The sequence below is a fragment of the Schistocerca americana genome, chromosome 4, assembly GCF_021461395.2.
Source record: "Schistocerca americana isolate TAMUIC-IGC-003095 chromosome 4, iqSchAmer2.1, whole genome shotgun sequence".
NCBI classification, from domain to species: domain Eukaryota; kingdom Metazoa; phylum Arthropoda; class Insecta; order Orthoptera; family Acrididae; genus Schistocerca; species Schistocerca americana.
Genome location: NC_060122.1, coordinates 783,841,341 through 783,855,507, shown reverse-complemented (window position 1 = coordinate 783,855,507; position 14,167 = coordinate 783,841,341). Strand labels below are relative to the sequence as shown.

At 41.3% G+C, this 14,167-nt stretch overlaps 1 protein-coding gene across 1 annotated transcript in view; it reads right to left on the bottom strand.

Annotated features, from left to right (window-relative positions):
• LOC124612459 (chromosome-associated kinesin KIF4) overlaps positions 1 to 14,167 on the bottom strand; it is a 300,348-nt gene that overhangs the window by 179,215 nt on the left and 106,966 nt on the right. The window contains exon 3 of the mRNA XM_047140687.1: positions 12,303 to 12,490. Within this exon, the coding sequence (XP_046996643.1) occupies positions 12,303 to 12,490 (188 nt within the window). The remainder of the gene's footprint in view (positions 1 to 12,302; positions 12,491 to 14,167) is intronic.

The following is a 14,167-nucleotide window of genomic DNA, read 5'->3' as shown; positions in this document are numbered from 1 at the left end:
TTGCTAACAATTAACCAAAAACAGTATCTATCATAAACATAACAAAAGGAAGAACTATGACTTTCACCATCCTTTAAGCCATCCACACATGGGACAAGGAAGCACACATAAACAAGGAGCTGATTGAGGTTTGTGATGTCACAGCTTGGAATTTCACATTCCATTGCTTCCTGTAGCATGAAAGACTGAACAAAACAAGTCAGATTTTTATTTCATGGGAACTAACTCTGTTAACGAGATGGAAGATCGTGTTTGTCACAAACAGAACTTGCGACACACCATACGGATTTACTCACTTTCAGTTGAAGCCCAAATTCTGTGTGTTTCACATAATTTATGTCCCATCCCACTTCGAAATACCAGCACACTGAGGATCTCTCAAATGTGTTGTCACTGGTGAAATTTGGTGTAATAATATGAAGGTAAGTGACACACTGACGGTTAAAGAATCTTCATACCTGATGTTTGGCTGTTATAACTTGCTGTTATGAAAGTACATCATTTCAAGGCAATGGAACCTTTAAGATATTAGAAAATGCACTGCTTTTGGTACGATTTGTTGTTATTAAATGCCAATTAATAACACACCATCAATTAAAGCCTTCAGGAGACAAATGCAAAACACATGGCCACATACAATTCAGTGTAGTGGATGGTGGTATGAAGTTACAGGTTGTTTGCATCCTGCTATACTTTAATCTTTTTTATTCACCTTCATGTTTTCTAAATTTTTCTGGAACTAGCTTATTAATTTAGCAGAAGTAAGTTCTGTAATATTTGATGTTGTGTAAATATAAGAGCACTCTCCCTCAGTAGGGAGTTTGATTTTGTGAACATGCCAAGGAACATGGCCAAATGAATTGGAAGAATACTTTCTACATCACCGTCTGATTGCAATTCAGTATTAATTTATTCATCCAAAAAGCATTGTAGGTTTTGGGAAGCATAATTCCTTTATAAATATTGTTTACAATTGTGCGCAACTGTGAGCATGTACATACACACATGCGCGCGTACGCACACACGCATACACAATACAGAAAATGAAACAGTAATAAAGTAGTAAATACGTGATTATTTGCCTTTATCTACAGGAGAGCTTGCCTGTCTCCATTCATGCGAATGGACAGTTTGTTGCTGGTCATTCCCACATAGAAAGCTTCACAGTCTAGGCAGGTCAGTTGGTAAATTACGTGCGTGCCTTCACACGGGGCTCTGCCTTTGATCGTGCATGGGACAGGTTTTACACCGGGGGCGGTTACAAGGGTAGGAGCCAGAGGGTAGGGAAGGTGGTTTGGGGATTTCATAGGGATGAACTAACAGGTTACGAAGGTTAGGTGGACGGCGGAAAGACACTCTTGGCGGAGTGGGGAGGATTTCATGAAGAATGGATCTCATTTCAGGGCAGGATTTGAGGAAGTCGTATCCCTGCTGGAGAGCCAAATTCAGAGTCTGATCCAGTACCAGAAAGTATCCTGTCACAAGTCGGGCACTGTTGGGGTTCTTCTGTGGGAGGTTCTGGGTTTGAGGGGATGAGGAAGTGGCTCTGGTTATTTGCTTCTGTACCAGGTCGGGAGGGTAGTTGTGGGATGAGATAGCTGTTTTCAGGTTGTTGGTGTAATGGTTCAGGCATTCCGGACTGGAGCAGATTCGTTTGCCACGAAGACCTCGGCTGTAAGGAAGGGACCGTTTGATGTGGAATGGGTGGCAGCTGTCATAATGGAGGTACTGTTGCTTGTTGGTGGGTTTGATGTGGATGCACGTGTGAAGCTGGCCATTGGACAGATGGAGGTCAACGTCAAGGAAAGTGGCATGGTATTTGGAGTAGGACCAGGTGAATCTGATGGAACCAAAGGAGTTGAGGTTTGAGAATAAATTCTGGAGTTCTTATACTGTGAGTCCAGATCATGATGATGTCATCAATCAATCTGTACCAAACTTTGGGTTGGCAGCCCTGGGTAACCAAGAAGGCTTCCTCTAAGCAACCCATAAATAGGTTGGCGTATGAGGGGGCCATCCTGGTACCCATGGCTGTTCCCTTTAATTACTGGTATGTCTGGCCTTCGAAAATAAAGAAGTTATGAGTTAGGACGAAGCTGGCTAAGGTAATGAGGAAAGAGGTTTTAGGTAGGGTGGCAGGTGATCGGCGTGAAACGAGGTGCTCCATCGCAGCGAGGCCCTGGACGTGCGGAATATTTGTGTATAAGGAAGTGGCATCAATGGTTACAAGGATGGTTTCTGGGGGTAACACACTGGGTAAGGATTCCAGGTGTTCGAGAAAGTGGTTGGTGTCTTTGATGAAGGATGGGAGACTGCATGTAATGGGTTGAAGGTGTTGATCTACGTAGGCAGAGATACGTTCTGTGGGGGCTTGGTAACCATCTACAATGGGACGGCCGGGATGATTGGGTTTGTGAATTTTAGGAAGAAGGTAGAAGGTAGGGGTGCGGGGTGTCGGTGGGGTCAGGAGGTTGATGGAGTCAGGTGGAAGGTTTTGTAGGGGGCCTAAGGTTCTGAGGATTCCTTGAAGCTCTGCCTGGACACCAGGAATGGGATTACCTTGGCAAACTTTGCATGTAGTGTTGTCTGAAAGCTGACTTTGTCCCTCAGCCACATACTCCCGACGGTTAAGTACCACGGTCGTGGAACCCTTGTCCGCCGGAAGAATGACGATGGATCGGTCAGCCTTCAGACTACGGATAGCCTGGGATTCAGCAGTGGTGATGTTGGGAGTAGGATTAAGGTTTTTGAAGAAGGATTGAAAGGCAAGGCTGGAAGTCAGAAATTCCTGGAAGGTTTGGAGAGGGTGATTTTGAGGAAGAGGAGGTGGGTCCCACTGTGACGGAGGACGGAACTGTTCCAGGCACGGTTCAATTTGGATAGTGTCTTGGAGAGTTGGATCATTAGGGGTAGGATTAGGATCATTTTTCTTCGTGGCAAAGTGATATTTCCAGCAGAGAGTACGAGTGTAGGACAGTAAATCTTTGACGAGGGCTGTTTGGTTTAATCTGGGAGTAGGGCTGAAGGTGAGGCCTTTGGATAGGACAGAGGTTTCGGATTGGGAGAGAAGTTTGGAGGAAAGGTTAACTACTGAATTAGGGTGTTGTGGTTCCAGATTGTGTTGGTTAGAATTTTGAGGTTTTGGGGTGAGTGGAGCTGGAAGTGGGAGATTGAGTAGATGGGAGAGACTGGGTCTGTGTGCAATGAGAGGGGGTTGAGGTTTGCTGGAAAGGTTGTGAAGGGTGAGTGAGTTGCCTTTCCGGAGGTGGGAAACCAGGAGATTGGCTAGTTTTTTGAGGTGAAGGGTGGCATGCTGTTCTAATTTGCGGTTGGCCTGTTGGAGGATGCTCTGAACAGCCGGTGTGGATGTGGGAGAGGAAAGATTGAGGACTTTTATTAAGGATAGGTGTGCGGGTAAGCTACTACAAACAGCATAGTGAACACATTATTGTGGCCAAGATAGACACAAAGCCCATGCCTACTACAGTAGTACAAGTTTATATGCCAACTAGCTCTGCAGATGACGAAGAAATTGATGAAATGTATGACGAGATAAAAGAAATTATTCAGGTAGTGAAGGGAGACGAAAATTTAATAGTCATGGGTGACTGGAATTCGTCAGTAGGAAAAGGGAGAGAAGGAAACATAGTAGGTGAATATGGATTGGGGCTAAGAAATGAAAGAGGAAGCCGCCTTGTAGAATTTTGCACAGAGCATAACTTAATCATAGCTAACACTTGGTTCAAGAATCATAAAAGAAGGTTGTTTACCTGGAAGAATCCTGGAGATACTAAAAGGTATCAGATAGATTATATAATGGTAAGACAGATTTACGAACCAGGTTTTAAATTGTAAGACATTTCCAGGGGCAGATGTGGATTCTGACCACAATCTATTGGTTATGAACTGCATATTGAAACTGAAGAAACTGCAAAAAGGTGGGAATTTAAGGAGATGGGACCTGGACAAACTGACTAAACCAGAGGTTGTACAGAGTTTCAGGGAGAGCATAAGGGAATAATTGACAGGAATTGGGGAAAGAAATACAGTAGAAGACGAATGGGTAGCTCTGAGGGATGAAATAGTGAAGGTAGCAGAGGATCAAGTAGGTAAGAAGATGAGGGGTAATAGAAATCCTTGGGTAACAGAAGAAATATTGAATTTAATTGATGAAAGGAGAAAATATAAAAATGCAGTAAATGAAGCAGGCAAAAAGGAATACAAACGTCTCAAAAATGAGATCGACAGGAAATGCAAAATGGCTAAGCAGGGCTGGCTAGAGGACAAATGTAAGGATGTTGAGGCATATATCACTAGGGGTAAGATAGATACTGCCTACAGGAAAATTAAAGAGACCTTTGGAGAGAAGAGAACCACTTGTACGAATATCAAGAGAACCACTTGTACGAATATCAAGAGCTCAGATGGCAACCCAGTTCCAAGCAAAGAAGGGAAGGCAGAAAGGTGGAAGGAGTATATAGAGGGTTTATACAAGGGCGATGTACTTGAGGACAATATTATGGAAATGGAAGAGGATGTAGATGAAGACGAAATGGGAGATAAGATACTGCGTGAAGATTTTGACAGAGCACTGAAAGACCTGAGTCGAAACAAGGGCCCGGGAGTAGACAACATTCCATTAGAGCTACTGATGGCCTTGGGAGAGCCAGTCATGACAAAACTCTACCATCTGGTGAGCAAGATGTATGAGACAGGCGAAATACCCTCAGACTTCAAGAAGAATATAATAATTCCAATCCCAAAGAAATCAGGTGCTGACAGATGTGAAAATTACCCAACTATCAGTTCAATACGTCACAGCTGCAAAATACTAACGCGAATTCTTTAAGGACGAATGGAAAAACTGGTAGAAGCGGACCTCGGGGAAGATCAGTTTGGATTCCATAGAAATGTTGGGACACGTGAGGCAGTACTAACCTTACGACTTATCTTAGAAGAAAGATTAAGAAAAGGCAAACCTACGTTTCTGGCATTTGTAGACTTAGAGAAAGCTTTTGACAAGGTTAACTGGAATACTCTCTTTCAAATTCTAAAGGTCTCAGGGGTAAAATACAGGGAGCGAAAGGCTATTTACAATTTGTACAGAAACCAGAGGGCAGTTGTATGAGTCGAGGGGCATGAAAGGGAAGCAGTGGTTGGGAAAGGAGTGAGACAGGGTTGTAGCCTGTCCACGATGTTATTCAATCTGTATATTGAGCAAGCAATAAAGGAAACAAAAGAAAAATTCGGAGTAGGTATTAAAATTCATGGAGAAGAAGTAAAAACTTTGAGGTTCGCCGATTACATTGTAATTCTGTCAGAGACAGCAAAGGACTTGGAAGAGCAGTTGAATGGAATGGACAGTGTCTTGAAAGGAGGATATAAGATGAACATCAACAAAAGCAAAACGAGGATAATGGAATGTAGTCGAATTAAGTCGGGTGATGCTGAGGGAATTAGGTTAGGAAATGAGACACTTAAAGTAGTAAAGGAGTTTTGCTATTTGGGGAGCAAAATAACTGATGATGGCCGAAGTAGAGAGGATATAAAATGTAGACTGGCAATGGCAAGGAAAGCGTTTCTGAAGAAGAGAAATTTGTTAACATCGAGTATAGATTTAAGTGTCAGGAAGTCGTTTCTGAAAGTACTTGTATGGCGTGTAGCCATGTATGGAAGTGAAACATGGACAGTAAATAGTTTGGACAAGAAGAGTATAAAAGCTTTCAAAATGTGGTGCTACAGAAGAATGCTGAAGATTAGATGGGTAGATCACATAACTAATGAGGAGGTATTGAATAGGATTGGTGAGAAGAGAAGTTTGTGGCACAACTTGACTAGAAGAAGGGATCGGTTGGTAGGACATGTTTTGAGGCATCAAGGGATCACAAATTTAGCATTGGAGGGCAGCGTGGAGGGTAAAAATCGTCGAGGGAGACCAAGAGACGAATACACTAAGCAGATTCAGAAGGATGTAGGTTGCAGTAGGTACTGGGAGATGAAGAAGCTTGCACAGGATAGAGTAGCATGGAGAGCTGCATCAAACCAGTCTCAGGACTGAAGACCACAACAACAACAACAACAACAACAACAATTAAGGATGGGAGTTGACAGAAGAAAGAACACAACATGTCATTCTTAACGGTTCAAAATCTGCAGATGTAGAGGTAATTTCGGGAGTACCGCAGGGAAGCGTGATAGGACCTTTATTGTTTACAATATACATAAATGACTTAGTTGACAACATCGGTAGCTCCGTGAGGCTATTTGCAGATGACACGGTTGTCTACAAGAAAGTAGCAACATCAGAAGACTCGTACGTACTCCAGGAGGACCTGCAGAGGATTAATGCATGGTGCGACAGCTGGCAGCTTTCCCTAAACGTAGATAAATGTAATATAATGCGCATACATAGGGGCAGAAATCCATTCCAGTACGATTATGCCATAGGTGGTAAATCATTGGAAGCGGTAACGACCGTAAAATACTTAGGAGTTACTATCCGGAGCGATCTGAAATGGAATGATCACATAAAACAAATAGTGGGAAAAGCAGGCGCCAGGTTGAGATTCATAGGAAGAATTCTAAGAAAATGTGACTCATCGACGAAAGAAGTAGCTTACAAAACGCTTGTTCGTCCGATTCTTGAGTATTGCTCATCAGTATGGGACCCTTACCAGGTTGGATTAATAGAAGAGATAGACATGATCCAGCGAAAAGCAGCGCGATTCGTCATGGGGACATTTAGTCAGCGCGAGAGCGTTACGGAGATGCTGAACAAGCTCCAGTGGCGGACACTTCAAGAAAGGCGTTACGCAATACGGAGAGGTTTATTATCGAAATTACGAGAGAGCACATTCCGGGAAGAGATGGGCAACATATTACTACCGCCCACATATATCTCGCATAATGATCACAACGAAAAGATCCGAGAAATTAGAGCAAATACGGAGACTTACAAGCAGTCGTTCTTCCCACGCACAATTCGTGAATGGAACAGGGAAGGGGGGATCAGATAGTGGTACAATAAGTACCCTCCGCCACACACCGTAAGGTGGCTGGCGGAGTATAGATGTAGATGTAGATGTGTGTTCATTGGCTGAGTTGATGTATAGGTGAAGGATTAGGTGGGTGAGGGCAATGGATTGTTCAGTTTGGAACTGGTATACGGACTAATGGAAAGAAGGGTTACAGCCAGAGATGGGAGGCCTTTGGGGGTACCACAACAGAATATAATTCAGGAAGTACCAATATCACATGCCTATTTAGCCTACTGCAAGCAAAAAGCTTTGTGTTCGGAAATAGTTCCACATTTCATTCATACGCTCCAGCTTCTCAAGCACGAGATCGAAAAGTAGTAGCACAAAATTTTTATATAAATTTGTGTAATGTCCCCGTTTCTTCTCCTTTCTCGTTCTAACAAACAATCTTGTCATCACTAATTTTGCAACTATTCCTGCCAGTGTCAAAACTTATTCTCTGGTTAATTTCACTAACCCTGCCACAATCAACTGCTTAGTTATCCTGTGTTTATTCTCCAGTTAGGCGTTATTATGTGTTCGTACAACACGTTTTCCGCGTTACTCCCAGAATAGAACTTTGGTGGCTGCTAGCGGGGTCTGTAGAACTGGCCATTACTAGTGTGGCGGTCTGGCAAAAAATTTTCTATCAAAATTTGATTTTCTTGAAAACAACAAGAAGATAATGCGTAATCTTTCTTACCTGTTATTCCTGTTAGTAGTTTATTTTCACTCTTGTAGTCTGAATCTACGGATTTCGCTGGTAATTATAACAATGCTGATCATTCACAAACCCAGTCAATCACTTAAACAGCGACTGACATTCACTCGTTCGGCTTTATTCTGCTCAGCTCATATAGCCCCCTCCCTGACTGTCTGCAGGAAATTTTATTTCTAGATGCGATGGGGATTCCCCTGGCAAAATCAACTTATGATCCATTCGGAAACAAACTTGGAATATGTCACAAACGTTCAAAAATCAATAGGTATGCGTTTCAAAATCGTATGAATAATCGATAGACCAACGTGCGCTGGATACCAGGTGCTTTGTGAAACAAGGCTTTTTCCTCAAGAATATGAATTCTTGCCACCCGGGGCAGACATCCAGGTTTGCCCCCATTGAATCTGTAAGCTTGTGCACGCCAGTATAATTTTTCCGTTAAGCATCTTGCTGCTACTGCTTATACAGCTAACAGCCACACTTCTGTAGCCAGGAACAGGAGAAGGTACTACACATGTGCAACTCAACTGTACATGTGCATGAGCCTGCTCGCAACTGCTCAAACGAATCTCATGTAAACAGTTGTGACGTCACGCTCATCGGAGGCAATTTGTTGTTATGAAGCATTGCACAGTGTTCCTAAAGCCTTTGACACATTTTGCTGTTGGTAGACACTTGTATGAGTACTGAGTTTTTTTCTCGTATATGGCACATTTCCTTTGCGACTTAAGTTTTATTTTCGTTTCTTTTTTTCTCATTAATGTTTTATTGCTGAAATATTATTCTGCAGTAGTGGGATACAGTAATATCCTTTGTTAGAGTATTGTTTCTTACCAGTCAAAATTACAAAAATCTAACTGAAAACTAAAACAAGAAAAAATTCTTGGAATTCTAAAAATTCAAGGGTTTTTCTTGGCTTTCTCCTGGATGAAAAAGTTCCTGGGTTTTTCCCAGATCTCCCGGTTGTCCCAGGTCGCATACACCCCGATTACGGTGTCCCACTACTAAAATATTCAATACTTATCTATTTTGCCTGTCAGTGGTTTCATCTAGAACAAGACACATCCGATCATAAGCTAGTACTCGTCTGATTTGTGAACTTTCACCAGACACAGGCTACAGGTGTAACTTCATTAAAGTATAAATCAAGAAGAGCCTTTTCTGTATATAATTTCCTAATGTGATTGTTGAGCTCTGAAGAGGAAATACCACACACTAGAATTGCTAAAATTCATTTCCACTTTTTGAACTTTAAGATGACTGTGACTGCCTAGAAACTGCTGTCTCACTATACTGTTGCCACAATGCAGTTAATTATTCTTGGCAGGCATCACATTTTTGACATGCTGCTGAATATAATTTAACTGGAGTTTTTCATTAATTGTTGCTGGACATCACAAATGCTGCTCTCTACAACATAAATCCATAATCTTGAATGCCACCACTACACAAATTTTATAACATTATACATTCTGCTTGTCCCCATTTAGGATTTCCATATTTTGAATGGAAACAAAAGAAAAGTTAAGCAAGCAGAAAAAGCACCACAGGTCGTATATGCTACAGTCTTACTTGTAACGTAATGAATAAAGTAATAAAGTTATGTTTGACCTCTGCTTAAGACAGTATTACTACTAAGGGCACATATTGGTCGAAAGCACCGATGATCACTGTTAATCGGTTGAAATCAGTTTGCAAAAGTGCATAAATAAAACACGATTTTGCGGCTGGTTGCTGCATATTTGGTAATTTTAACTTATGAATGTCTCTCGTACGTGCTCTACATTCACTTCACTCACACTGGGACGCCTGCTTCTCTTTGCTGGACACAAGCAACCTATCATAATGAATTTGTTGTGCCATTGGTAAATGACCTTCCTCGTTGGTGGCTTCCTACCATACTTGGTTCTAAACATCCGTTGAACAGCTGTACCACACTTGTTTTTGTCGAACTCAAACACACACAAAGTTCACTCTGCACCTGAACTCGCCATGTTTCCAACTAGCGCTGACTATCAGCAAATTACCATACTACACTGCGGCGGTATACAAGGAAAAAACCCTTCCAGGATTTCTCTTCAAAATGGCATATGTATGATATCTGTACAATATTTGGTTCTTGTGCAATAAATAATAGAAAGTGTTCCCGGACTTTATGTATACCCTGTATTAACTGAGATATGAAGAACTGCTAAGTAAATCGTACAGGCACAGGCACAGGCATGGAGGGGGTGCGAGTGTGGGTGACAGAACAGTGGGATGCGCACTGTTGATGTGAGTTGCAAAAACTTGCCAAGACAGTGAATGGTGGAATGTAACAACTAATGACTGGGTTTACCGTCACATTACGCAATTAAAGTTGAAGAGAACATTATGAACAGAAAGATCGCGCAGTTTGAGGTCTACTAAATGGCTTGTCTCAATTGGTACTGAAAATGCTTATGCAAGTAGACATTTTAATTATTGTCACCATCTGGATAAACTGCTTTTACATTTAATTGCACTGTGAGAGCCCAAGTTACATAAAACTGTGTAATATATGTCTTCTTAATGAATAGTGTGTTTGAAGGTGTAACTGTTGCAATGAACATACTTGCAATTCTGGATCAGGAGTAAGAATGGTAATGCCGACTGTGAGATCGCGATAATGGTAGTCATATGCAAACATGACTAACAGTTATATCACTGCTAGAAATTATCACAAACACTGTACAACGTACCAAAACAGGAACTAAGTGTGTATACTGAGTAATGAATGTGCACATGCTGAACCTGTGGATAATCACTAACAATTACTTCTATTCAGCCAGTGGCCTGTTAAACGTCACTGCTGACGACTTTGTAGCCCAAACAAGAAGGGACTTCACCATACTTTGGCATGGAAATATGTTTAACAGAGTTGCTGTAACAATTTCGGCTGCAACATAACCAGCCACACTATCACCTCAACATGCCGCCATGCCTCTTCAACAACCAACAGGTAAGTTGCATTGCACGTGAAGTCTCCACAGTTAAATATTTAACAAAATTTCACAGTTCAAACTGTTAAACTGTTTTTGAATTATAAAACTATTTTCTTTCTCAACTTTCACTACATAAATAAAATTGCTTGAAGTGAATTATTAACTTTCAACATAGCTTTGTTGACCCACAATCAGTTACAAGAATTTTTCTTTTACTTAAACTATCTTTCTTTCAAATTACTGCTTCTGCAGCTGCAGGTTTTCGTGTGCCTTTTGAGGGAATGTTACAAACGCGTGTGCAGTGGTATTCTCAAAGTGAGTTGGTATACCTCCATGTCCAATACGGTCGCAGGCATATATCGTGGTGTCGGCCATTATTTTCTACGCACCAGCCACAATTAAAGCTGCTCGTTCGCTATCAGTCAAAACTTCATGGTGAGGGGAAATTGAAAGTGGCAGCTGTCAAACCACACAGGTTATGTTTACATTGTACTTAGAGTCATGTTACCACACCTCCAGGAGTAATAACTGCTGATTACAGGGACAGGTGAACAGATTTATAGTCTAATCCTACAATGTTTATGCGATTGGTAGCAGAACTGTGTGTGATTTACATAACTTAAAGACTACGTTGAATTGCATTCTTCTCATCCACAGTTCAGAAGTAATATGAGTTGTTCTGGGGAAAATAATCAGACCATACATGGCCTATATTATCGTGAAGTACACCCCTGAGAACCATTATCTCCACAAATAGCATGAAAACTTATTTAAAGTGCCTGGAAGCATTTTGTCACTTTGAGAACATAACCAAGAAAGAGATTCAACTGGAAAGCGAAGTTAATGCTTCAGAAAATTCTATAAAAGACGAGTAAAATAAAGCAGTTCTTTACAGATGATTAAAAATATTTATTGTCTATGAGATAACACAAATTTTCAAAATGACTATCGCATAACAGCTCACATAAGGTGTTGCACGGCATATAAGTCTCTTACTATTTTCTAATAATCAAAATACAAGCCAACAAACCTTTAATTAAATGTGTTCCACGAGTACTTTTTCACCAAATCCGAAACATTCAGTAATGGGTCTCAAAAATAAGGAAATGAAATCTTTCATGTAAGTAGAAAGATGTAAGAAGCGAAAAAAGTTGGTGAGAATGGAAAATATGCAACAAAATAAGTTACAAATGTTCATTTCATATTTTCTTTGAGTAAGTCCTTTACAATTATTCAAACAGCCAATTAATATGCAGCACCTGGTGTGTGTGTGTGTGTGTGTGTGTGTGTGTGTGTGTGTGTGTGTGTGAGGGGGGGGGGGGAAGGGAGGGGGGGGGGGAGAGAGAGAGAGAGAGAGAGAGAGAGAGAGAGAGAGAGAGAGAGAGAGAGAGACTACTGGATTAAAAAATTTTTGTAAATGGTCAGCATGTTTCCACAATTTTACTGGGAAAGTGCAATATAATTGTAAAACAGACTTGTTCCATGTCATAGCAAGCAATTGCAATTATGCTGTATGGAACATGCAAGCAATTAATCATAGCAAGCAACTGCAATTATGATGTATGGAACATGCAAGCGATTAAATTAAAGGAAACCTCTCACCTCCATAAAAGAGACAGTTACTCTGAACTGCCAGTCATTTCGTTTTTCCATTCCTTGAAAGATATCTTTAATTGCTCTTGGTATGACACCCATTTCATTTTCTGGCACATGTGGATTATAACAAGTTCCCATTGAGTATGTTTTCCCAGAGCCAGTCTGGCCATATGCTAATATAGTTACATTATAACCTGTTGAAACAAAAGTTATTATGTTAATGTACATGCTATACAAAAATCTAAGCAAAAACAGCAACAGAAACTTCCAAGTGGAATAGAAATAATAGAATAAGTAATAATTACTTGCTGTGAAGAGGAAGTTGAGATGCTAACAGGCATAAATACACTCCCCCAAAACAAAAATGGAGCACCATGAAGACATGGTTGGCTGTCAATGTAACATACGCACATACCACCTGTAGGTATGTATATGATCAGAGTTCAGTTCTCAGTGATAGGTACAATGGCCTCCAGCATGCAGTAATTTTATTCACCTTTACTGTCATTACCACGACTGGTAGGGCTTATGAGGGGCGTGAACAGCGCAAGATGTTCAGTGATGATCGAAGGACATGGAGATGCAGCAAATTCATGTGAAATGGCGTTATCAGCACCAGACAGAGTTTGAAAAAGGGGCCTCCGTGTGGTCTCCATTAGGCTGGCTTGCTGAATCTTACAAAATCTAGGTTTGTGGGGGCATTCTGATGTGACAGTGGCCCAGTGTCAGACTGCATGCAAATACAAGCGCAAGAACATTCGTGATAAAGGTTCCAATCAACCACGACTGACTACTAAAGACCATGATTGTCATATCGTACACCAAACGCATGGTAACTTCATTACATCTGGAGCTGTCACTCGAGAACAAATAATTTACTCCCATCATCATTCAGTGTCAACCCATACCACTAGTCGCAAACTGGCAGCAATTGGAATTACTGACCCATATGTAGGCTGTCGTTAATGCCACAAAACAAACAGTTGCATTTGGAGTGATGCCGTGATCAGGAAGCATGGACTGCTAATGAATAGCATCACACTGTGTTCAGTGACAAATTATGATTCTGCACTATCCCGGATGACCATTCACAGTGAGTATGGCAGGAATCTGGGGAGAGTTCCAATTCTTCCAATGTTTTGGAGAGGCACAGCAGTGCTACTTTTGGCATCGGGGCATGGAGAGCCGTCAGGTATGACTTTAGTTTATGGCTGGTAGTGAATGAGGGAATTCTGATGCACAATTTACATCTTTGTCATCCAGTGTCCATGTATGTCACCTCTCATGCAACACTGTTTTTATGCAATTTTTCAATAGAACAATGCTTGTTCACTCATGGCCCGTGTGTCTATGATCTGTCTGCATTATGTCTAAGTACACCAGTAGCCAGCAAGATCTCCAGATCCGTCCCTGATAGAACATGTGAGGGCCAGCTCTGATGTCTACTCCACCCCAGTCCAATGCCAGCACGCAGGATATCAAGGACAGTTGTAACAGTTGTGGGTCAGCTTGCCAACCAAATCACTGTTTGCAATTAGGCCAGAGGGGGTGCAATGACACACGGATTGGTTTATTTTAAGTTTAAAGTGTTCAGCTACATCTCAACACTTTCTATACATGGGACTGAGTGTCTTTTTATTACGTTATTATAATAAATGCATGTATTTCAATGGTTTTGATTGACATCAGAAGCCCTGGACAAGAACAGTGGAACACAGGGAAAAAACAGGTAGCTGCAAAAATCAAGATAAAGTGGTAGCCCCACTTGCAGTATTAATGGAAGGAAATGAATAAGATACGTGTGGGGGAGACAACCAACAGATTAATATCACTAGCTCAAAAAAAAAATGGTTCAAATGGCTCTGAACACT